The following is a 24,517-nucleotide window of genomic DNA, read 5'->3' on the forward strand; positions in this document are numbered from 1 at the left end:
TTATTGTTGATTACTGTTTTTCATTATTGTATAAGTATGTGTTTAGTGTGAAGATAATAATATGAAAGAAAGAGAGTTTCTTTCTCTTAATTCTCCAAAAGGATCCATGGTCTGGGGATTTGATGGAGGAGGATCTGAGTCTCGAGGATCTTCAGTGTTTGGAGTTTGAGATTGTGTCCGATGTTGATATGTGATAAGAGGTGGAGGAACAATGTCATTTGCATTTTGAGTTTTAGGTACAGAAGCAGGAATAACCAAGGGATCACATGTTGGTAAACGAAACATTTGTTGAACAGAGGAATGATCCTCCATGGAGGAAGGGAAAAAGGGCGTATCCTCAAAGAATGTGACATCAACTAACATATAATATCTCTTGGTGGAGGGAGAATAACATTTATACCCTTTCTAAAGACGAGAATATCCTAAGAAAACACACTTAATAACTTTTGCAGAGAGTTTATCAAGACTTGGAGACACATTATGAATTGTCGTTGGGAAAAAATGTCGTTGGGAAAAATGTATCAAGAGAGGAAGAAGGCATCCTATTGATCAAAAACAGGCAGTGAGGACTGCATCGCCCCAATGATGTACAAGAACATTAGTATTCAACATCAGGGAGCATACAATTTCAATGAGATGTCTATTCTTTCTCCCTACAATGCCATTTTGTTGTGGAGTGTGTGGACATGTTGATTGGTGTAAAATTCCTTGGGGAGATAAGAAAGAAAAAACACTCTAGAGAAATATTCCCTAGTATTATCACTTCGAAGGATTTTAATTGTCTTCCCAAATTGGTTCTTAATTTCATTAAAAAAGGACTTAAATATGGATAAAAGTTCAGATCTCTCTTTCATTAAATAAACCCAAGTACATCCATGAAAGTTACAAAATAATTAAAACCAAACGAAGTAACACAACTTGGTCCCCAAATATCTGAGTGAATGATTGAAAAAGGAAAATTACACTGTGTCTCATATTTTTTAGGACAGGAAGGTCTAATATGTTTTCCTAACTGACAAGACTTACAATCTAAGACTTGAATGTTTTTGAGACATGGAACCATCATCTTCAACTTGAACAAACTTGGATGGCCTAAATGGTCACACAAAAGTTTTGGGGATGAAGTTGTAAAGCAGGAAACCAAAGAATGAGGTTTTAAGAAATAAAGTCCTCGAGGCTCATGTCCTTCTCCAATCATACGACCTGTCCCATGTTCTTGTATAACAAAGGAATTAGCAGTAAAGGTTACATAACAATTTAAGGAACGAGTCAACTGACTCAGAGATTAAATTGTATGGACAATGAGGAACATACAACACAAAATTTAGATTTAGTGAAGGAGATAAGGAAACTATGCTAATTCCCTGAGATGCCACTTTGGATCCATTGACAAGGTAATCAAATGAGGAATTTTTGGAGAAGACATGGAAGAAAATGAAGGAATGTTACAAGAGATATGGTCTAAGGCACTTGAGTTAAGAATCCATGGACTATCATAGATTGAGATATGGTGGCAGTAGGCACACTGGTCATGGAGGAGGATTGGCCAGGATTAGAAGATTTTCCAGACTTGTATCTCAAAAATTCTTTGTACTCTTCATTTGAAATTCTGGATTCTAGATCACCAGATTTAGAAATATGAACAACTCTGTCTGGATATCCATGTAGAACATAACATTTCTTTCGGGTATGGCCTATTTTCTTACAATATGTGCATTAAGGACATATACGACGACCACCACGTCCTCCTCGGTTACTTCTGCCTCCTCCTCTTCCTTGTGGCACTCCTCTTCCTTGTGGCACTCCTCTTCCTTGTGGCACTATCATAGCCGATGTTCCAATAAGTCGAGTAACCAAGCCAGCCATCGATGGGATTTGATCACCAACTAAAACTTGATCATGTACATGATCATAATCTGAGTGTAAACTTCTCAGAATTAGAACCATATAAAACTTGTCAAGCTTTTTGTTGATCCCTTCTAATGAATCAACTACAAAGAAGTTCTTTAACTCTTCTACCGCAGCCCGAGCTTTTGCTATATGGGAAACCATGTCATGATTGACTTGTTTGAGAGAAGCTATTCTTTGGGTTGCATCGAAAAGACGTTGTACATCATTAGCAAAAATATCTTGTGCACTTTTGCAAAAAGAGAAACATGTCTTATAGGGTCTCAAGATATCTAGAACCTCTTGCTCAACTGATTGCCACAAAATTGCACATAACTGAAAATCCAGTTTCTGCCATTGAGGTTTTTCTTTATCTGGAACCATAGAAATATCTTGTTCAAGGTGATTATGGTATTCTTGACCAAGAAACCATAATTCCACAACAGAAGACCATGATAAATAATTTCTCCAATTGAGTTTTGCAAACGTGACGATAGGGGTAGCAGATAGAGAGGAGTTAATTCCAGTAGAGGTGTCCATTCCAGATATGTGAGAAGAAACAAGACTTAGAATCCCAAAACAGAGACAAACGACATGAGGGAGAAAATCCTAGGTATCAACTACAACCCCTTAAACAACGAAGCAAGGGCCAAAACACGCGTAGGAGAGTGAGGCGAAACAAGCGCCAGTTGCGCAGTGATCTTTTGGCAAGGAAAGGGCGGTGGGTGAAGAGCGCACGCTTGAGATCTGACCGAGAGAGGAGGCAAGTGACGGCGCGTGCGGAGGAGACTGAGACAGTGACCACCAGGGTTGGTAGCACTCCTTGAGGCGCACAAAACCCCTAACTTCGCCAGAGAAAATGAGACATCGGTGGCGGCGAACGGCAGTGGCTACAGCGAATGGCAGCTGCGTGGATAGAAGATGAGAGCCCCAAGTGACGGGCTCTTGATACCAACTTAAAGAATTAGAGAGAGAAACTAAAATTTTATTATGTCTTCATCATATCCTAATACATCACTAATCATACTTATACAAGAGATAGGAACAATAAATCAGCAGTAAATCAGAAAAGAACAATAACAGAAAGCTCCTAAAGTGCCTACAACTAAAATACATTACATTTCAACATATATATATATATATATATATATATATATATATATATATATATATATATATATCTTGATATATAGGATCTACTCCTTTTTTCTATAATTATAATACTCCTCAAGAAGCATATAAGTTTTAGGTCACTGTTTACTAGAGTTGAAAATTCTAGAGGTGATGTCTTCTAAACTATGTTTTTCTCTAATGAAATGACGGTTCACCTCTCAATATGTTTGGTACTCTCATCTGACTAATGTGTAATGATTATGGACAATGTGTAATGCAGTTTGATCTTGTCACTGATGCAGTTTGATCTTGTCACTGTACTTTGTTTCTTACTTTGGAAGGTATTAAATTACCTCCAACAAGCATACAAAACCTTGAAATTGAACGTTAATTGCCAGTGACCCTGTCTAGTCAGCGTCAGTATATCCAAAATTTTGGTATTTTCTTTATCTTCATAAATGTGGTCTTTGCCAAGAGCCTTCTTAATATACTTTAAGATTTGTACACTACATCCAAATGGTGTTGATAAGGAGAGTTTAAAAATGGTTGATAAGGAGAGTTTAAAAATGGTATACCACACTTATTGCAAATATAATGTCAAGAGGAGTCACAATGAGGTAATTTAACTTAGCAACTAAACTTCTGTATCTCCCAGTATTAGAATACCGTTCTCCCCGGTTGGGTACAAGTTTGAAACTTGGATCTATTGGTGTGTCCACATGCTTAACATTTAACATCTTTGTTTAATCTAGAATGTTGAGAGTGTATGGTTTTTCTAAGATATGACCAAACCATCCTTGAATTGTGCAATCTCTATGCCAAGGAAATAATCATAGGTGTCAGCTTTTTGTCTAGAACTTTTGAGTAAGATATTCTGTTTATTTTTACAATATCCTCATTATCACTATTTGTGATAACAACAATGTTTTCCATGTACACAATGAAATAGATGCATTCCTGGTGATTGTTAGAGGATTTGCCAGAAAACCTGTAAGAGAGGCGATGCCAAAACAGTGAACATGAACCTGGGAGAAAGCTTTGCAAAAGAAAATTCTGCAGACAATGGTCTACTTGGCCAACATAGTTTTGAGAAATGCTCTAGATATACTAAGTTAAACTTTAGGAAAGAGAGACATGAAATTGAAACTGTGTTTTTTAGACAACATGGATGCTTTATCTGTGGCGGGAAAAAGGAATCACGAGAATAAATAGGAGAGATTTGATATCCTCTAATAATAAATATATGATATGGGTATAAATAAAAACGTTCTTATAATGCATATAGAATAATGTAGATATTGTTGATGATATAGGATCTCCTTGCTTCTATAATTATAACAGTCACATTAAATTTTTGAATTTTATTGTAATTTAATTGGTTCTCCCTTTGTTATATTGATAGTGTGCATGTGTGTCCAAGTGCCATTATTGCAGAATTAGTGATTGATTGTTAGTGTATATTCTATTCTACTTGCTTTATCTATTTGGCTCTCTGAATGTTTTGGTGGCTAGCTAGTCAGAAATCACAAGGAAGATGTACAATCCAACAATTTGTGATACTGATGATGCTGACTGTGGAAGGGTGTTGCTCTCTAGATCAGAAATCACTCATGGGGAACATCCTTTGAGTCTTGGGAAGACCAGTGTATGGAATCAATTTTTCCAGGTATAATGCAAACTGCTATACTATTTACAATTTAAAGTGAAAATCATCATATACCTCTTAGCTTAAAACTGTTGGTGGTGGTATTCTAGAAGTGTTGTGAAAGTCTCAGAACACTTAAGGAATTGTATCATATGGTGGATTATACGTAAGTCAGAATTTTTGGTGAAAAATAGAACAAGGAAGGAGATCACTTTTTGGGGTTGAATAGTTCTGTGTTTTCTCTTTCACATTTCAACAGAACGCACAGATATATTTTATAGATAGACAAGTGACTCTTAAACTATAAGAAGTTACATTTAGACCAAGAGTCACAATGGGAGAGAGTCACAAAAAACTTCACTGTCATTAATGCAAATGCATGGCATAGTACTGTTGCAACAAACAAAAGCTATGTAAGTATTATGCATTTTGATATTGCTGCAAATATTCCATCAATATTGTCTCATGATGCATCTGTGCTTGACACTTTTAGCTTTACATGCATGGGTGAAAAGTGACAACTGAAACTATTCTTCATGAAGCTTCCTTTACAAGAGAAAGATGGATTGATCACATTTTCCTGATCTGTAATGACAATGACATTGTCTATTGTGAGATGCTTCTCTAAAGTTAACAGTATTACACTTACGGATGGCAAAAAGGGCCATGCCAGCCTGATAAAAAAAGGCGGATCGGGATAACATTTTCACCCCAGGAACCCAAACCAACCCGGTCCACCAAGCCTGGCAGCCCGACAATCCAGCTCTGCAGGTCAGTCGGGCCAGCCTGCCAATCCGGCTTAATTAAAAAAAATTGGAACCTGCACCGAGACACTTCATATTAACACAACCTAACAGGCCGGCTGAGATCTCATACAACTCGGCCAAAATCTGAAACAGTCCGAATGGAAGGCTGGCACAACCCTTTTAGCCTGGAATCAACCTGGCAAACTGTCATCAACCCGTTTTCATGTAAAATATAAAAATTTCTGCCCGTTCCCATGTGATATTAAACTTCTAATGACAATAAAGAAAAATAGCAGATGAGCCAACCTACTAGCTCGACAGTGGGTCAAGCCGGATAGTAAATTCAACGTTTTCAATTGGCATGCTAGCCAAGCTTGACTCAATTTTGGCGGGCCATTGTTGGACTGGGCATAAACGGGATGGGTATATCGTTTTGCCACCCTTAATCAAACTATGGTCTCTTTGTTCCAATATTGACATGTCCTTGTGAAATTGTGTGAGCAGATTTGTTACCACACAACCAATGATCTTGCTTCTGTCAATATTGAATCATTAATGAACTTCGGTTGCCCATTTACTGATGCACAGTTATGAGTTTCATGCTAATGCATTGTAATACTTTGTGCCAAGGCTGTTGTGAAGCAAATCTTTACGCTTTGCATATTACAGGATACAGAGATCATAGATCAAATTGACCGAGATGTAAAGCGCACTCATCCTGATATGCATTTTTTCTGTGGTGATTCCCAATTTGCTAAATCTAATCAGGTTTTAACTTTATTTGTCTTGAAATTCATTCAAACTTGAAATTCAATTTTTATTTTTGTGAACCCTTGTACTGTTTTTGGGGGGCATTTTCAGGAGGCTTTGAAGAATGTATTAATAATTTTTGCGAAGTTAAACCCAGGTGTAAGATATGTGCAAGGGATGAATGAGTTATTGGCTCCTCTCTTCTACGTCTTCAAAAATGACCCAGATGAGGAAAATGCAGTAAGTATATATGAAAAACTCTTTTAATCTTCTAGTTTTTCATTATATGATCTGTCACTGAATTGCATTATCAAACCCTTCAATCTCGGTTATTGCATGTTTGTAATTCATACACCGCCCTTGAAGGTGATGTAGTACATTCATCAAATTGTTTTTGTTTTCTAAAGACGAATTGATATAAATTTCTTTTTTCTTTTTGATTTGCAAATTTCATTTGAAGAAGTGCTTACATGAAAGCCACATGTTTTTCCTTATTCTTATCTGACTAAACACCCTATGAAAATCTGAATGAAAAGAAGGGGCAGCTAGAATGGGGACAACTATGGCAAATCAAAATTCAGGTGTGACCAGTTTAGAAACGTTGCTAACTTAGAGGCACTAAGACATGAAATTTTATCAAATGTAATACAGCATTGCCCTGATTACATAAAAGAAATAGAAAGGATTCGTAATAATTAAATGACTGAGGGATTCTTGATTTTGTTGTAAACAATTTGCTTTCGTGCTAATAAGGTGGAGTACTGTTGTAGATTCATATTACCGTCATGATTTAATGTATTATTCATTAACTCTGCTCAAGAGTTCCCTATCAATAATTTGCAGGCCTTTGCTGAAGCAGACGCATTCTTCTGTTTTGTTGAGCTCTTGAGTGGTTTACGAGATAACTTTGTTCAACAACTTGACAATAGTGTTGTGGGAATCCGTTCAACCATTACAAGATTATCCCAGCTTTTGAGAGAACATGATGAAGAGCTGTGGCGTCATCTTGAGGTCACCTCCAAAGTAAGACAGTTTCTACTATATATTCTATCTTCTCACAAGTTCCCTTTTAGTTTAATTCTTGATACTATAATTAGTTTTAATAATTATTTATTTGTGTAGTGCATGATAGCAATATTGTTATGCTAATATTAAATTTGTTTAATAAGAATAAACAAGAAAATGTGGATCCTTTCTGCTCCCTTAAATGATATGACCTTCTTGACTTACATCATTGGCTGTAATTCCTATTCTAACTTTGTGTAGTCCTATGCTATGTTAGTAATTTTATTTTGGCTGGTATTATTGGTTTGTTTTCACTAGGGAAGTTTAAGATAGTGGTGCAATTATCACTGGATTTTAGTGAATTGGGTAAAATTTTAAGAACATACTTACATGGGTAAGATGTATAAGAATGTGTACTTACATCATTGGCTGTAATTGGTTGTTGTGAGGTGATGTGTAGTCGATAGTGTGTTCAATGCACCATTGCTTGTATTGTGTAGTGTTATGCAACTGACTATTTATGTGGAACTCGTCTCCTTGAATCAAATGATTATGGTGATCATTTGTTGTTCATTTATCATGAAACTGTGGTCAATATCTATTTATTTTTGTCATGTCTTCTTTGTGAAGCCAATGTAAGTTTAATGGGTCATTTAGAATAGATCGACAAAGGTCAAATTGTTTCATGACTTGATTAGTTTGATGAAACCCTACAATATGAAACATATAACAAGAACAATTGCTTGACTTACAACATAATTGTTTACATTTTGTGTGCAACATTATTTCTATGATAAGGAGTCTACAAAACCTGAAATAAAAAAATGGAATTAGCTTACTTAAGTCTGAAAATATGATAAAAAGAGCTGGAGAGATTGATTATCTCTTAGCTGATCTGTGTTATTTATAGAAGAAAATTACCTCTAGAATACCAAGAGGTAATTAATGCTAATAAGCAAAACAACCTTTTAGAAAAAATTACTCAGCCTATCTAATCAAGTTAAGTTATATTACCAAGATAAATTATTCTAATACTCCTCCTCAAGTTGGACTATATAGATTGTATGTGCCAAGTTTAGAACATACAAATTGAATCTGAGGTCCTCTTAGGGATTTTGTTAACACATCTACTAGTTGATTATTAGATCTAACAAACTTAGTACAAACTTCTTTGGACAACATCTTCTGGCAAGTAAAATGATAGTCAAGCTCTATGTTTTTGGTCCTCTCGTATAATATAGGATTAAAGTAGATGTGGAGAGTTGCTTGATTATCACAATAATCTTCATTTGTTGGGTCTCATAGAATATTAATTCTTGAAGACATTGTTTCACCCACACAAGTTCAACAGTGAGAAACACCACTGTGCTATATTCAACTTGAACACTAGAGTGGGCAACTGCACTTTGTTTCTTGATTTTCCAAGAAATATTGTTGCATCCAATGAAAATACAATACCTTGTAGTTGGACATCTATCCATAGGAGATATTTCGCAATTAACATCACAATATCTAAAATTTTGGGTATCATTTTTATCTTCGTATAGTAGACCATGTCCTGGAGCCTTTTTGAGGTATCTTAAGATGTGAATGATAACATTCCAATGATCAATACAAGGATTGTATTAACTAACTAACAACACCTATTGCAAAAGGATAAACCAGGACTAGTAATAGTGAGAAATAAATTTCCCAACTAGTCTTCTATATCTCTCTTGGTCAGAGAGAGGTTCACTTTCATCTGTCAATAATTTTTTATTTGGATCCGTAGATCTACATTCAGTCATGTCTATTTCTTCCATGATATCTAAATCATATTTGCTTTGAAAAACTACAATCCCATTCTTTCATTGATCTACTTCAATGCCTAAAAAGTATCTAAGACATCCAAGGTCTTTGGTACGAAAGTGATTGCGTAAGTGTTCTTTTAGTTGTGAGATTCTAGCAGTATCATTCCTTGTAATAACTGTGTCATCAACATACACAATTAAGTAAACACATTTTTCAAGTGAGGTATGACAATTAAAAATTGAATGACCTTATTGCGTTTCATTCCTAAAGTTTGAATAGTGTGATTGATGTTAGAATATTTACCGTAATTATCATGATTATATTGTGTCTAGAGTTACTGTTAGGAGTTATTCTTTCTCCTGGGTGTGGGTGTGGGTGTGTTGAGTGCCCTTTAGTATATTTGAGAAAGGTTCTTAGAAAGGAACCTAACAGTTACCCTATTTATCATGATTATATTGTGTCTAGAGTTACCCTATTTATCATGATTATATTGTGTCTAGAGTTACCCTATTTATCATGATTATATTGTGTCTAGAGTTACCCTATTTATCATGATTATATTGTGTCTAGAGTTACCCTATTTATCATGATTATATTGTGTCTAGAGTTACCCTATTTATCATGATTATATTGTGTCTAGAGTTACCCTATTTATCATGTATTCTTGTATTAATTTATTTTTATAAATAGAAGATTATGAGAGGGATCAATTAAGCCCTCAATAATTATTTTACAGTTTAATTTTCAAGTTGGTATCAGAGTAGGTTCTCTGAGTCTCTTCCTACTCTATATTTGTTGCCGCCGGTGGCCTTAAAAATTTCATCTTTTCTGAAATACCTCAATGAGCAGTCCCGTTATGATTTCTGTCTAGTCTCCAAACCTTTGTCCGCAACTGTCTGGCACTGTTTGTCACTGTACAACGCTGTTTGCCGCGGTCCGGCGTCGTTTGTAGTTGTCTGGCACCGTTTGTCGTTGTCTGGTGCCATTTGTCGTTGTCCACCTAGCACTGTTTTCCACCGTGAGGAGAAAGTTTGTCACCATCAACCTCTGTTCCTGACGCCGTCCGCCACTGTTCGTTGTTTCCCACTATCCGTCGCTGTCCGCCACTGTCCGTTGTTTCCTACTGTCTGCCGTTGTTCGCTGCCAACCACTATCCGTCGTTGTCCGCTGTCGACCACCGTCCGTCCTTGTCTGTTGCCGACCACCATCTACTGTCTTCTGTTGTCATTTGCCGCCACAGTTTAGTCCGGCAACTAGTGGATCTAGATCGTCTCCTTGAGCGAGAGGGCTAGTTCTCATCCAGGCGCCGCCACGCGCGCCACATTTGTCTGACGTCCGCCTCCGCTGTCGTCACATTTTCTCTAGCGAAGTTAGGGGTTTTGTGAGCCTTGAGGAGCGCGATCCATCCCTAGTCATTGCCTCATTCTCATTCACACGCGTTGTCATGCACGACTTCTCTCCGATAAGCTTCCGGCGTGTGTTTATCACACGCCACCTTCCCGGTGTCGGAATCACACCGTCCCACTGCCGTTCGTCTCGTTCGACCAAATAAAAAAAGAACCCTCTGTTTTAGCATTATACCTCTGTTTCAACATTCTTCCTTAGCCACCTTTCATAATATTTGTTTTGTTTTGCATATTGTAGCAGCTGTGATGTGCTTGATGACTTGTGTCATTTATTTACAAGTATTTAAGGAGAGTCAGTGTTATCAACGATTAATACCAAGGAATTTCAACACTAAAGTCATGGGTTGAAGGTTGCTCATGACATGAGGGGAAATCTATTTCTGGCAAGATTAATAATCTTAGTCAAACAATTTCACCAGCCCCTTGTCAGATTTGTTTTTGGATGCTTGGATGAATTATGGAGACCATTATGATCTTCCACCTTCACGATTTGTCATCGACGTGTCATCATTTCCGTCGGTCGCTGTGAGGGGGAGTATGTTTCAGCCACTACATGCCCCATCAATCAATGATGACAATTTAGTCCCTGTAGTTTGTCGCTTTCAACCACTGCAGGCCTCCATCAGTCAATAATGGCAGTTTAGTCCCTACAATATTTTTCAACCACTACAGGCCCCATTAGTCAATGATGACAGTTTAGTCTCTGTAGTATGTTTCAGCCATTGCAGACCCCATCAATCAGTGATGGAAGTTTTGTCACTACAGTTTGTTTCTGCCACTACAGGCCCCATCAGTCAGTGATGGCAATTTAGTTCTTGTAGTTTGTTGCTTTTAGCTACTGCAACTCCCATCCATACTTGATGGAAATCTAGCCTTTGCAGTTTGTCGCTGTCTATCGCTCATCATCCACTTTTAATGGAAATCAACTTTGTGAAAGTCATCCTACTTGAAGGTTCATGGTGCTAGTTGAAGTTTCATGGCTGTCCAATATTATTCTCCGTAAGTTTATGAGGAGTCTCTTTGGTTACACTAGTTTGTGAGTTCAATTTGGTTTATAGACATTATCTCTTGATGGTCTAAAGCATATGTGCATCTTATTCGAAGCCAAAGTTACCATGTCTATTGTCTCGACATTCGGGACATGTTCATTTTGTTGGAGTGAGTTTATTTATTCCAAGCTTGGTACATACAATTTATATGCTCCAGCTTGAGGGGGAGTGTTAGAATATTTATCGTAATTTTCATGATTATATTGTGTCTAGAGTTACCCTATTTATCATGACTATACTGTGTCTAGAGTTACCCTATTTATCATGACTATATTGTGTCTAGAGTTACCCTATTTATCATGATTATATTATATCTAGAGTTACCCTATTTATCATGATTATATTGTGTCTAGAGTTACTCTATTTATCATGATTATAGTGTCTAGAGTTACCTTATTTATCATGTATTCTTGTATCAATTTATTTTTATAAATAGAAGATTATGAGAGGGATCAATTAAGCCCTCAAGAATTATTTTACAGTTTAATTCTCAAGTATTGGATTTTCGAAACCAAGCATGAGGAGATTGCTCCAGACTATAGAGACAACAATGTAACTTACAAGTCAAGCCAAACACCCCCAAGCAACAAATCTAGGAGGTGATCCATGTAAATGTCCTCTTCTAGATCACCATGAAGGAAATAATTTTTGATATCTAATTGATGGAGAGGCCAATGAGGTATAATTGACATGGTAAAGAGGCACACAATAGTCATTTTTCCCATGGGGAGAAAAAGTATTACCATAATAAAGGCCATATATCAAAGTATATCCTTTGGCCACCGATCTATCTATGTGGTGACCAAATTTACCATTTGGCCCAACTTCAATGGCTTAAACCTAACAACCAACAACCTTCTGTTTGGGTGGAAGATTAACTAAATTCCATGTACCATTATGTTTGAGAGCCTACATTTCAACAATCATGGCTTGTTCATATCCAAAATGATGAAATGCATCTTTCACACTTTTAGGAATGGTAATGAAGATACAAAGGATATTAAACAAAATAGGAACGAACAAAATTTGATAGCATAGGAAATTGTAAATAGGATGGGGATTGCGTGTAGAGTGGGTACCTTTTATAATGGCAATAGGCCAATTGCAATCTTCATTAGAATAGTATGGAATGATAATGGTGAAGGAGTTGGTGAAGAGGAATCACCATGTGGTATTGAACTAATCATATGAATCTGTCGTTGGTAGAAGTTGGAACAATGTTAGAAATAGGATACACAAAGGGCACTAAAGGCATAGACAAGACCTATTGGACAAAGTTAACATCTTATGCGTAGAAGACAGGAAAGAGTTTTTTCAAGAAAGGTGACACTTGTAGGTATGTAATATTTTTTAGTGTTAGGATAATAACATTGATACGTTTTATTGGAAACAAGAATATTCTAGGACACATTTGATAACATGGCTGATAGTTTGTACAAACCTAAAGATACATCATGTACAAAACACACACATCCAAAGACAGGAGGAGAAATGTGAAACAAAGGTTTATTTGTAAGCACAGTGGAATATGGAACTTATTGTCCAATGAAGATGACATTCTATTAATAAGATAGATAATAGGAAGTAAGAATGGAATCACCCGATTGATGGATAGGTACATTGGCACTAGGGAACAAGGTACAAGCAATTTCAATTAAGTATCTATTCTTTCTCTCTGTTATATCGTTTTCCAAGGTGTATGAGGACAAGGACTAGTGTAAAATGCCATGTGAATTTAAAAATGTGGAAAAGCAAGAAAAAAAATATTCTTTGGCATTATCACTCCTTGTGATCTTGATCACTTAGCCATATTGGTTTTTGCTTTCATCAAAGGAAAGACACAAATTTTCAAAAGTTCATATAGATCTTTCATTAAGTAAACCTAACCACAACAAGAATATTCATCAATAAAAGTGACAGAATAGTGAAACCCAAAGGATTGTGATGCTAAATAAGACATTGATGATCTAGTGTCATGAGAATAGAGTCCTATAGATTTTTGTCCTTCACCAATTAGTCAACTTGTACTACGTTCTTGTACAACAAAAGAATTTGCATCAAAGGTTATAGAACAATTTAATAACTTAGTTAATTAACTTATGGGAATTAGGTTAATAGGACAATTAGGGACAAAAGGAACCAACTCCTTGAGAACTAACTTTGGATCCATTGACTAAAGTAATAACAAGTGAAATTTTAGGATGAGAAAGGGAAAAAAGTAAGGAAGCATTACCATAAATGTGATTGGAAGCACTTAAGTCAAATATCCATGGACTTTGACATTCCAAAGTTTTAAAAAGCAAGATTTTGACAAACTAGACTGGATAAAGACTGTGCTTGGCTGTTGAACTTCAACTTGAGATTTTTGTTATTCTTCTCTAAGAAATTGTGTTTCAACCTTATTAGATTAAAAGATATTTGTTTCCTTTTTTGGAAAACTATGTAAGTAGAAACATTTACTTTAAGTGTGGCCAATTCTCTTATAAAAGGAGCATTAAGGATGTTTGTATCCACTTTGAGTAAAGGAAGGCATAAATATTCTAACTACAACAACATATGGGGTCCACATTAAACAATCAACAAGTTAGGACATTGATGACAAACCAATATCTAACACCAACACTCATAGGAGCAAACCAATAACTACCCGCAACCAACAACTTGATTCTCTTCTCAAAATACAATGAGTACCAATAGTTGGAAACTACAATCTACACTCCACATCTATTGCCAATTGTAAAAGATAGCAAATAATGGTGGAGGAAGAGTATGAGATAGAAGACGAGGCCTGACCGTGAGAAGGAGCCTCTCAACCAAAGTTGAAACTAGAGAAACATGGGTTGAAACAAGAAAAAAGAGGTTTGACGAGTGCTGTGGAGAAGATGTAGAGTTGTTGTGGTGACAGGAAGGTGGTGGTTGACCTTTACGTTTTAGGCTGGATGTCAAAGAGTTTAGTAGTAGATAGCAACGAAGGGCAATGTATTCACTGTATCTCAATGAGGTGAACCATATTCGATATTCTTTGTGACAAAACGTTGACTAGGGAGAGAAAACGATAAAAGAGGATGATGGTGGACAACTATGAACAACAACAAAACTTGTAGAGTGGGATAAACTTACTTTGCTACCAACTTAAGACACAATACATGATAGAAAGAGCTTAAGAGATGGATGATCTCTTAATTGATCTTTGTTATTTATAAAAGAAAATTACATCAAGAATACCAAGAGGTACAAGGAAAGGCTTTATCTTGGTAATTAATGCTATGCAAAGCGACCTTTTTAGGATAAACTACTTAGCCTGTCTAAACTAATTAAGTTATACTACCAAGACAAACTATTGTAACAAACATAATTAACAAAGTAGATCCAATGGAATAAATTTTTAATAGTGCATTATTAATGACCTCCTTTGATGATAAGCAATTAAACATTTACCATAATAGGTAAACTATATTGGTAGGTGTGTTTTCCCTTTATGCAAGGCGATATCATCTATCATAAACAACTATCATATTTAAGTAAGCATTAAAAATATCTTTATACATTGTTGTTAAAAGTAACCTTTTCATTAGTGGAAAACCAAGGCCTACAACAGTCTCTTCATCAATCAAATGTACGATAGCTAGAGAAATGCATGGAATTCAATCTCAAGCCCATTAGAAGTAACATGCAACATCTAATGTTGTAATGAAAGTCAACTCCGATTTAGAGTCTGAAATAGGCATATTAATAAAGTTAAACTCCAATTACAATTTGACATGGAATTTGGGCATGACAATAATAAAAGCTGCATTGTATGAACTCTACTAAATCTACTAGCTCATGTATTTGACATCAACAAACTCTAACTGAATGGATGTTAAAATGTGTGTTTGAGCATGTTGAACTAAAACATTATTGTTGCATCATCGTGTAGTGATTGAAAAGTAGTGTTGAACCAAGATAATTTAGTTGAACTTCTTTTAGCAACACTTGTGGATGAAATTGATCCAAGAAGAGGTTTGCATTAGTGTTGTTAAACTCGAGGACAGTAAGAGATCGGAAAGACAAGAAAAGATCGTAACTCGAGGATGGTAACTTGACTCGTTAGAGTTATAAGTTAAAAGAAAATTATATTCATAAACAAACATTATATTCATAAATTGGTCTATTATTAAAAGTAGTATATAAATAATAAAAATAATTCATACAAAATAATAATAATAATGATAATAATTTTAAATACTAAAATACTAAAATTTAATACATAAGTCCTCTATAAAGAGAACCAATAAGCGGGGATGCCATATTTTTCTTTCAAAACTCAAGCTACCAGCAGAACAACCATGGCAACCAGATCAAAAAAAAGGAACCCTAAAAGGAACAAAGGTGGAAAGCAAAATAAAAAGTAGAGAAACAGAGGCTAAGCATCCTTGACTACTAGCATTGATGACTACGAGGGCGGCTAGCGTTGGCGACTACACAACTGTGAGGGTGGCGAGCACCGATGACTATGAAGGCAATTAGCACCGATGACTACGAAGGCAATTAGCTTCGAAGATTGCGGGGGTGGCACCCTGCATGTGAACGTAACACTAGTAGAAAAAAGTAAGAGCGTCGTTCTTCTCATGGGTTGGATCAAACATAGGACCAAAAGGATCGACAGGGCCCACGATTCACTTTGTTTACGATTTGCCCTCCGCATCACCTCGCTTGGTGGTCCAAACTCGTAGGATTTTACTTGCGATTTTAACAACATTGGTTTGCAAAATTGTTCCAAAATGACAAAGCAGAAGATTTAAGCAAAAAATCTTCAATTTTTTTTTACTTTTAGAAAAATTATTAAATTATAAAAATGTAATTTCTTAACTACTTGGCATTGTGTAAAAGAGAAAAACATTCCCAAAGGAAATAATATAAATAATATTATATAAAAGAAATAATTTTGTGCTCAATTTATTTTTTACAAAAACAAATGCATACATATACTCAAATTTAACATATTTTATTAAAAAAACAAACGACTAGATAAAAGTACAAGTTGAAGTTGAAAATACAATTTAAATAATATATTGTTTCATGTTTCACTCTTTATACTCTTTCTTGTTTCTCAACTAGTTAAGTGATAGTGCATTTCACTCGTAATACCGTTTTGCATGCATACTTGTTTAGTATGTTCTTTTAACAGAAATGGCTCACTTTATAGTTTGGGTGTCAGGTCAATCCTCAATTCTATGCATTTAGATGGATTACTCTCCTCCTGACTCAGGAATTCAATTTTGCTGACAGCCTTCACATTTGGGACACTCTTTTAAGTGATCCTGATGGTCCTCAGGTACAATTCATATTTAATTTTGTACTGTTATCAGGAATTTAGAATTATGGTCCACTGCCTCTTATTTGACAACAATGACAAGACAGGTGAGGTTGCATTTGATTTTGTCAAGTTACTTTTTATAAAAAAAAGTATATAAAGCTATTTTTTGTTAGATATATTATATCTTTTATCTTTTAGTTAGTTTGTTATTATTTCTCATTTGTATTTTGTGCTTAGCCCATATTTCTTCTATTATAAATAGAGAACCCTATGTGTGTATTCAACACAAGGGAGATTAATCTAAATATAGTTTTTCACTATATTCAACATGGTATCAGAGCAGGTTTTCTGATCTCTTCTTGTGGCCTCTACTGTCTGCCGGCGGCCGTCCACCATGGCCGCCGGCAGCCCCTAAAATTTCAATCGGCAGTCCATTTTCTCTTCTTCTCAGTGCAGCCAGTCGCCGACCATCGCCGCTTTCCGCTGCCGTCGCTGCAATCGTTGTCGCCGCCACTTTCCGCCGCTGCCGCCGGCCACCGTCACAGTCTCGACGGGTGACCTGCGGATCTGGACCGTCTCTTCGAGCGACGACCAACCACGCCAGTTTCGAGAGCCAGTTCTCAGTCACGCGCCGCCACGCAGCGCTTCTTTCCGGCCACCGTCGCCGCCGCTGCCGTCGCCACCGCCGTCACAGTTTCGACCGGTAACCAGCAGATCTGAAGCGTCTCCTCGAGCGACGGTCAACCCCGCCGGAGACAAGCACAAACTCCGCTCAACGCGCCTCCACGCGCCGCCTTCTTCTCTTCAGATCTCGGGCGCGTGTTCTGCACGCGCCGCCTTCCCGGTGTCGGAGTTTCACCGCGACACCTCCATAGCTCTCGCCGGACCTCCCTCTCTCTGTTCAGACCTTCCAGAGCAGCCATTGCTGCCATCTTCGTCTGTCTTCGTCTCCGCCGTTGATTGTCCGGCGCCGTTTGCCGCTGTCCGGCGCCGTTTGCCGCTGTTCGGCGCCGTTTGCCGCTGTCCGGCGCCGTTTGCCGCTGTCCGGCGCCGTTTGCCGCTGTCCCGCGCCGTTTGCCGCTGTCCCGCGCCGTTTGCCGCTGTCCCGCGCCGTTTGCAGCTGTCCCGCGCTGTTTGCCGCTGTCCAGGCACCGTATGCTTCCAACCACTGTAGGCCCCCATCACCTCGTCAGTTAGTGATGGCAGTCCCTGTAGTTTTGTCGCTTCCAGCCACTACAGGCCCCATCAGTCAGTGATGGCAATTTAGTCCCTACAGTTTTATAGCAGTCAACCGCTGCTGCAGTTGCTACCGCCTCAGACAGACACAACTGCGTCAGTTCTTCTTGGGCTAGAGTTTAGCCCGATCTTCTTGTGATACACGGCTAAGTATCACCACTTGGGAGTTGTCCAGCAAAGAATTTTGGACCTCCAACGTATCTTTGGATCTTTGATGTCTTTGTTTCAGCATTGTAGCTTAATATTTTGTTTTGTTTTAGTGGTCCAGCAACTGTGATATTCCACATTTCTGCCGTTCACACTGAGGGGGAGTACGTTTCCAAGACACTACAAGTCACATATATATGGGTGTAGTCCCTACAGTTTTGTAGATTTCAGCTACTACTGTTGATCCCGTCACCCATCCATCATTGATGAGGATTTAGTGTAGTCCCTGCAGTTTTGTAGCTCTTAGCTTTCAGCTATCACTGTTGATCCCGTCACTCATCCATCATTGATTGGGAATCAGTCCTTGCAGTTTGTCATTGTCCACCACTGCTCTCCTTCATCCACTTTTGAAGTTGAAGTTTCACAAGCTGCTGTTAGTCCATCTATGTTTGCCTCACACTCTTGAAGACAAATCATCTAGTTCAACACTGAGTTCATCTATTCCAAGCTTAGTTCATACAATTTGTATGCTCCAGCTTGAGGGGGAGTGTTAGATATATTATATCTTTTATCTTTTAGTTAGTTTGTTATTATTTCTCATTTGTATTTTGGGCTTAGCCCATATTTCTTCTATTATAAATAGAGAACCCTATGTGTGTATTCAACACAAGGGAGATTAATCTAAATATAGTTTTTCACTATATTCAACATTTTTAAATGACAAAAAAGGAGGAAAAAGTTTTCTCTGCATAAGTAAAGATCAATGCAATATTCGGATGGGAAGAGAAGAGAGAAATAGAGGGCGAGGAAGTAGGTAGATGAGAAGAAAAGGAAAAAAAATGGTGAGAAATTAAGAGGAAAAAAATTGTTTGGGTGAATAGAAATAACAAATATAAAATGATTTAAATACGTTTTTAGTTCTTCAAATTGTGGTCATCCATTCTTTTGGTTATCCAATTAAAATTTTTCGTGAAGTCCTTAGATTTTGCAAAAAAATGTTATTTTAGTCTTTTAGATTAAATGACATTAATAATGTGACAAATGATGATCTAGTAAGCATTTGTCACGTGGTTTTAATTTTGTAGCGTGTCATGTGGATTTAATTTAGTAACATGGTTTGTTGAATATTTATTAAAGATTTAAATATGTTTAGTCTTCCAAATCGGGTATACTGCTTCATTCGTCCCCTCCTTCATGAAAAAGATTTGTCTTCAAATTTTGAGGTTTTGTCTCATCATTTGTCCCATTTTGCTGAAGACACAAGATCACAAACATTAAAAGTTAGATTAACTCCATAGTCATAAGACAGATCTAAACTATAAGCATTATCATTGATTCTTTTGAGGGATTGGACAGGACCATCTCCTCAGGGTTGAGTTTGGATTTCTTGTGGTTAGGAAATCTCTTTTTGAAGGTGAAGCCAACATAATCCCCTTCCTCAAAGATAATTGTTTTTTTCCCCTTATAGTTGTATTTTTATGTATTTCTTAGTTTTGCGTTGAATTTGATTTTTAATCTTCTCATGTAGTTTCTTTATAAACTCAATCCTTGACATCCCTTCCTTATGGATAAATTCTTTGATATCAAAGAGAGGTATTAAGTCCATCGTGGTGCCATCACAGGTCTCGCTAGAACTCCTTGTCTCGGTTTAGGCCGTTGGAACTTCATTTAGGTGGGGCAAAAGTTATCTTAGTTGAAGGTCACCCTAGGTTTCTCATCTACCTTAGTTGTTTTGTTCTTTTTTGCCAATAGAAATGTTTGGACATGCTGTGATGGCCTTCCTCCAAGCAAGCTTGCATCCACGATGAGAGATGGTCGAGGCATGGTGTGGTGAAAGCAGAAATATTGAGAAGGATGAAGATATGAAGAGTTTGGTTCGGCTATGGTGAGGTTTCCTAAAGAGAGGTGAGACCAACTCCTAGGGAAGGAAGCTAGAGTAGACTAGGGAAAGACTACTCTAAAGTGAGCTCAAACTAGTGTATGTGCGACAATTTTGGAAGCAATTCAATACTCATATTCAAGCTGAAAATTACAATGGTAGAGGCCTTTTTTGATAGGCCAAGCTAACCCTAGAGTGGTCTCCAAAAGGAGAGCCAAAGTTGAATTCAAACTCTAGAAAAATGGAGCCAAAAGAGAGCATGCTTCTTTTGTGATTGGCCAAGCAAGTCCAACTTTCCACACATGGGGATGAAAATGGAGAGCTTTAATCCTAGCTTGCTCTCCATGCTAGCACATCCTACGGTAGAAAAGCCTTAATTTAGGTGCCTCTTTTCAAGACCCAAATCAAGGCCCATCTCCTTTTAGGCCCAAACTATACAAGGCCCAAATAAAATCATATACTACTTGACCCATTAAACAAGGCCCAAAATATCCTATTCTAATATTTATAAATAAAGTTGGCCCAAAAGATAAGAGCTTGGGCCCACTCAACAGAGACTAGGTCCACTCTTCTTGTATATACTGCCATGGCTAGGGCGTTTGCCATCATGTTATCTCTTTCCCTTTGCATGGTTTTCTTGACAAGACTATCATTGTCTCTAATGTTGAAATGGTTAAACCAAATTTCTCTAATGAAGAGTACCAAGAATATTTGAGATTGAAATCTAATAGTTTGGCACAATTATATGTAAATCACGGTTTCTCAACAACTTCCATCTCATAATCCATGGAAGGTCAAAGTGTATGGATACTTGAGTCATGTGCTTTTGACCACATTGCTAGTAATAATACCTCCTTGTTCTCATCCCTTTCATTTCCAAAATATCCAGATTTCATAACCTTAGGCAATGGCTCTAAAATCTCCTCCCAAGGAGTTGGTCAAGTTTCACTTTTTCCTTCCTTAAATAAAAAATCAGTCCTTTTTGCTCCTTTGATTCTGGTTGAGAATTAAGAAGAGAAGAGAAATAGATCTGATATTAGATTGAATGAATTGGCTTGATACACCCTTCTCCTTCATCCTATATTTATAGGATTATAACAATGGGACACACCTCACACACCACTCATCCACCTAATACACAACTCACACACAGCTAATACACAACTCACACACGTTAACTTTTATGAGAAATAAAGAAGATTGGGAGAAAATATCCCTTATGTGTTTAGACTACACATAGGGTAGTTTATTTATATTGTAAGATATGGGCCAATGCCCTTAATACAGAATAGACTAAGCCCAAATAACAGAAGCACACATCTTAACATCTAACACTCCCCCTCAAGCTGGAGCATATAAATCATATGTTCCAAGCTTGTTACAAAGATAATCAATTCTAGGTCCTCGTAAGGACTTAGTGAATATGTCTGCCAACTGGTTACTTGAGTTAACAAACTCAGTCTTGATATCTCCGGATATGATTTTTTCCCGAATGAAATGACAATCAACTTCAATGTGTTTGGTTCTCTCATGGAAGACAGGATTAGAGCTAATATGGAGAGCAGCTTGATTATCACATATAAGTATCATGTGAGTGACATCTCCAAATTTCAATTCACTAAGCAATTGTTTAAGCCACACAAGCTCGCAAGTAGCTGATGCCATAGCTCTATATTCTGCTTCTGCACTCGACCTTGCCACAACACTTTGCTTCTTACTTTTCCAAGATATCAAGTTGCTACCAATAGAGACACAATATCCAGAAGTAGACCTCCTATCAGAAGGGGAACCAGCCCAATCAGCATCTGAATAGCAAACGATCTTTGTATCGTTGTTAGGGCCATATAGCAAACCTTTTCCAGGTGATCTTTTAATATACTTCAGTATACGAACAACTGCATCCCAATGGTCTTCACATGGGGAGTTTAGAAATTGACTCACCACACTAACTGCGAAGGAAATGTCAGGACGCGTAACAGTAAGATAGTTTAATTTACCAACTAGTCTTCTGTACCGTTCAGGATCTGAGAAAGGCTCCCCCTGATTTGGTAGGAGTTTGATGTTAGGGTCCATAGGTGTCTCAACAGATTTACAGTTCATTAACCCTGTTTCCTCCAAGATGTCTAACGCATACTTCCTCTGAGATATGACAATACCATCATTGGATTGTGCTACTTCAATACCCAAAAAGTACCGGAGTTTGCCAAGATCTTTGGTTTGAAAATGATGACAAAGGTGTTGTTTCATCTGAGATGCCAAGATAGTCGCTTCCTGTGAGAACAATATCATCGACATACACTATTAAATAGATACATCCAGCACTCGAGTGGCGATAGAACACTGAATGATCCGCTTCACTGCGAGACATACCAAATTGTTGAACAACACAACTGAATTTACCAAACCAGGCCCGAGGAGACTGTTTTAGGCCATACAAGGATTTGCGAAGACGACATACCAATCCAGATGACTCCCCCTGAGCAACAAAGCCAGGCGGTTGCTCCATATAAATTTCTTCCTGCAAATCACCATTGAGAAAAGCATTTTTGACATCAAGTTGGTAAAGAGGCCATTGTCGAAGAGCGGCCATGGCAATGAAAAGGCGAACAGAGGTCATTTTTGCCACTGGAGAAAAAGTATCACCATAATCCAAACCAAAAATCTGTGTGTAACCTTTGGCAACCAGTCGAGCTTTCAAACGATCAATTGTGCCATCAGGACCAACCTTGATAGCATACACCCACCTGCAACCAACAACAGACTTTCCAGATGGTAATTGGACAAGCTCCCAAGTTCCACTTTCCTGTAAAGCACTTAATTCATCCATCATAGCTTGACGCCAACCAGGATGAGTTAAGGCATCACCCACAGATTTGGGAATTGACACAGAAGAAATGGATGAGAGACAAGTATAAAAAGATGGAGATAATCTGTGGTAATTAAGAACAGTATAATGGGGGGAAGGGTTACGGGTAGAGCGTATACCTTTACGGAGGGCAATAGGCAAGTCAGACTCAGTTGCTGGAGCCGGAGGAGACACATGAGGCGGCACCGGAAGTGAGTCATGAGGGAGACAATTACGGCGACTATAAACCTGAAGGGGTGGAGGTGAAGGATGATCCTGTGGTGAATGAGAGTCTAAAGAAGGAGAAGACAAAATAGGTGGAGCATCACCAGGAGGATCACAGATAAGAGGAATATCAACAGTAACAGGGAGAGGTACAGAACTAGAAGATAGATGTGAAAAGTAAAAAGAAGACTCATCAAAAGTGACATCAGCAGAGATAAAATGACGATTGAGGGAAGGGGAAAAACACTTATAGCCCTTTTGTGACCGTGGAAATCCTAAGAAGACACATTTGTGAGACCTAGGAGATAACTTATCAAGACCAGGACTAAAATCATGAACAAAACATGTAGACCCAAAAACGCGAAGAGGTAATGGATGCAGAGGGTCTTGAGGAAATAAGATAGAATGAGGGATTTTGTTATCTAGGACGGAAGATGGCATGCGGTTGATAAGATAACATGCTGTGAGAACTGCATCACCCCAAAAACGTGAGGGTACTTGACCATGAATAAGAAGTGTACGAGTTGTTTCAATAAGGTGTCTATTCTTACGCTCAGCCACCCCATTTTGTTGAGGGGTATAAGCACATGAGGTTTGGTGAAGAATGCCATGAGAAGCCATAAACTGTTTAAACGATTGAGAAAGGTATTCACGGCCATTATCACTACGTAAATTTCGAATAGACACCCCAAACTGTGTTTTTATTTCATTGAAAAAGGATTGAAAAATAGAAAACAACTCAGAACGATTCTTCATTAAAAACAACCAAGTACATCTGGAATAGTCATCAATAAAGGTCACAAAATACTGAAAACCTAAAATGGACTTAACACGACTAGGTCCCCAAATGTCAGAATGAACCAATGAAAAGGGGGACGACGCCCGTTGTGAGACACTACGAGGAAAGGAACTACGAGTATGCTTCCCTAACTGACAAGACTCACACGACAAACTTGATAATGTGGACAACCTCGGTACAAGTTGTTGTAGTTTGGCAAGACTAGGATGACCGAACTGAGCATGAAGAAGGGATGGTGACTCCATGACTACGCCAACATGTGGAGAAGGGCGGAGATGATAAAGGCCATGAGACTCACATCCTGTGCCAATCATGTGTTTCGAACTCCGGTCCTGCAACCAAACAGAATCTTTAGTAAATGAAATAACACAATTAAGAGTACGAGTTAAACGACTAATGGACAATAAGTTGAAGGGAGACCCAGGGACATAAAGTACATGATCAATGGATATGGATGGAAAAATATTAACAGTACCAATACCATGAGATGAGACTTTAGACCCATCAGCCATTGTTACCGAGGGTAAATTAGCCGGACATGACAAGGAAGAAAACAAGGACTTGTTACCAGTGATATGATCGGTGGCGCCTGAGTCAAGGACCCAAGGTCCAAGGGAGTGAGTTAGACCAACAAAAGGTGTACCTGTACGTGCAACAGATGCAGATGTAGTGGAACCAGAGTGCTGATGATCCTC

The 24,517-nt window shown here is 37.8% G+C and overlaps 1 protein-coding gene across 1 annotated transcript in view; it reads left to right on the forward strand.

Moving 5' to 3' along the window:
* The window catches only part of LOC124832832 (uncharacterized), a 42,822-nt gene that overhangs the window by 9,282 nt on the left and 9,023 nt on the right, over positions 1 to 24,517 (forward strand). The window contains exons 4-8 of the mRNA XM_047307146.2: positions 4,517 to 4,666; positions 6,061 to 6,159; positions 6,253 to 6,381; positions 6,985 to 7,164; positions 16,593 to 16,709. Of these exons, the coding sequence (XP_047163102.1) occupies positions 4,517 to 4,666; positions 6,061 to 6,159; positions 6,253 to 6,381; positions 6,985 to 7,164; positions 16,593 to 16,709 (675 nt within the window). The remainder of the gene's footprint in view (positions 1 to 4,516; positions 4,667 to 6,060; positions 6,160 to 6,252; positions 6,382 to 6,984; positions 7,165 to 16,592; positions 16,710 to 24,517) is intronic.

Source organism: Vigna umbellata, chromosome 1 (genome assembly GCF_029865625.1).
Source record: "Vigna umbellata cultivar VRB3 chromosome 1, Vumbellata_1.0, whole genome shotgun sequence".
Classification (NCBI taxonomy): domain Eukaryota; kingdom Viridiplantae; phylum Streptophyta; class Magnoliopsida; order Fabales; family Fabaceae; genus Vigna; species Vigna umbellata.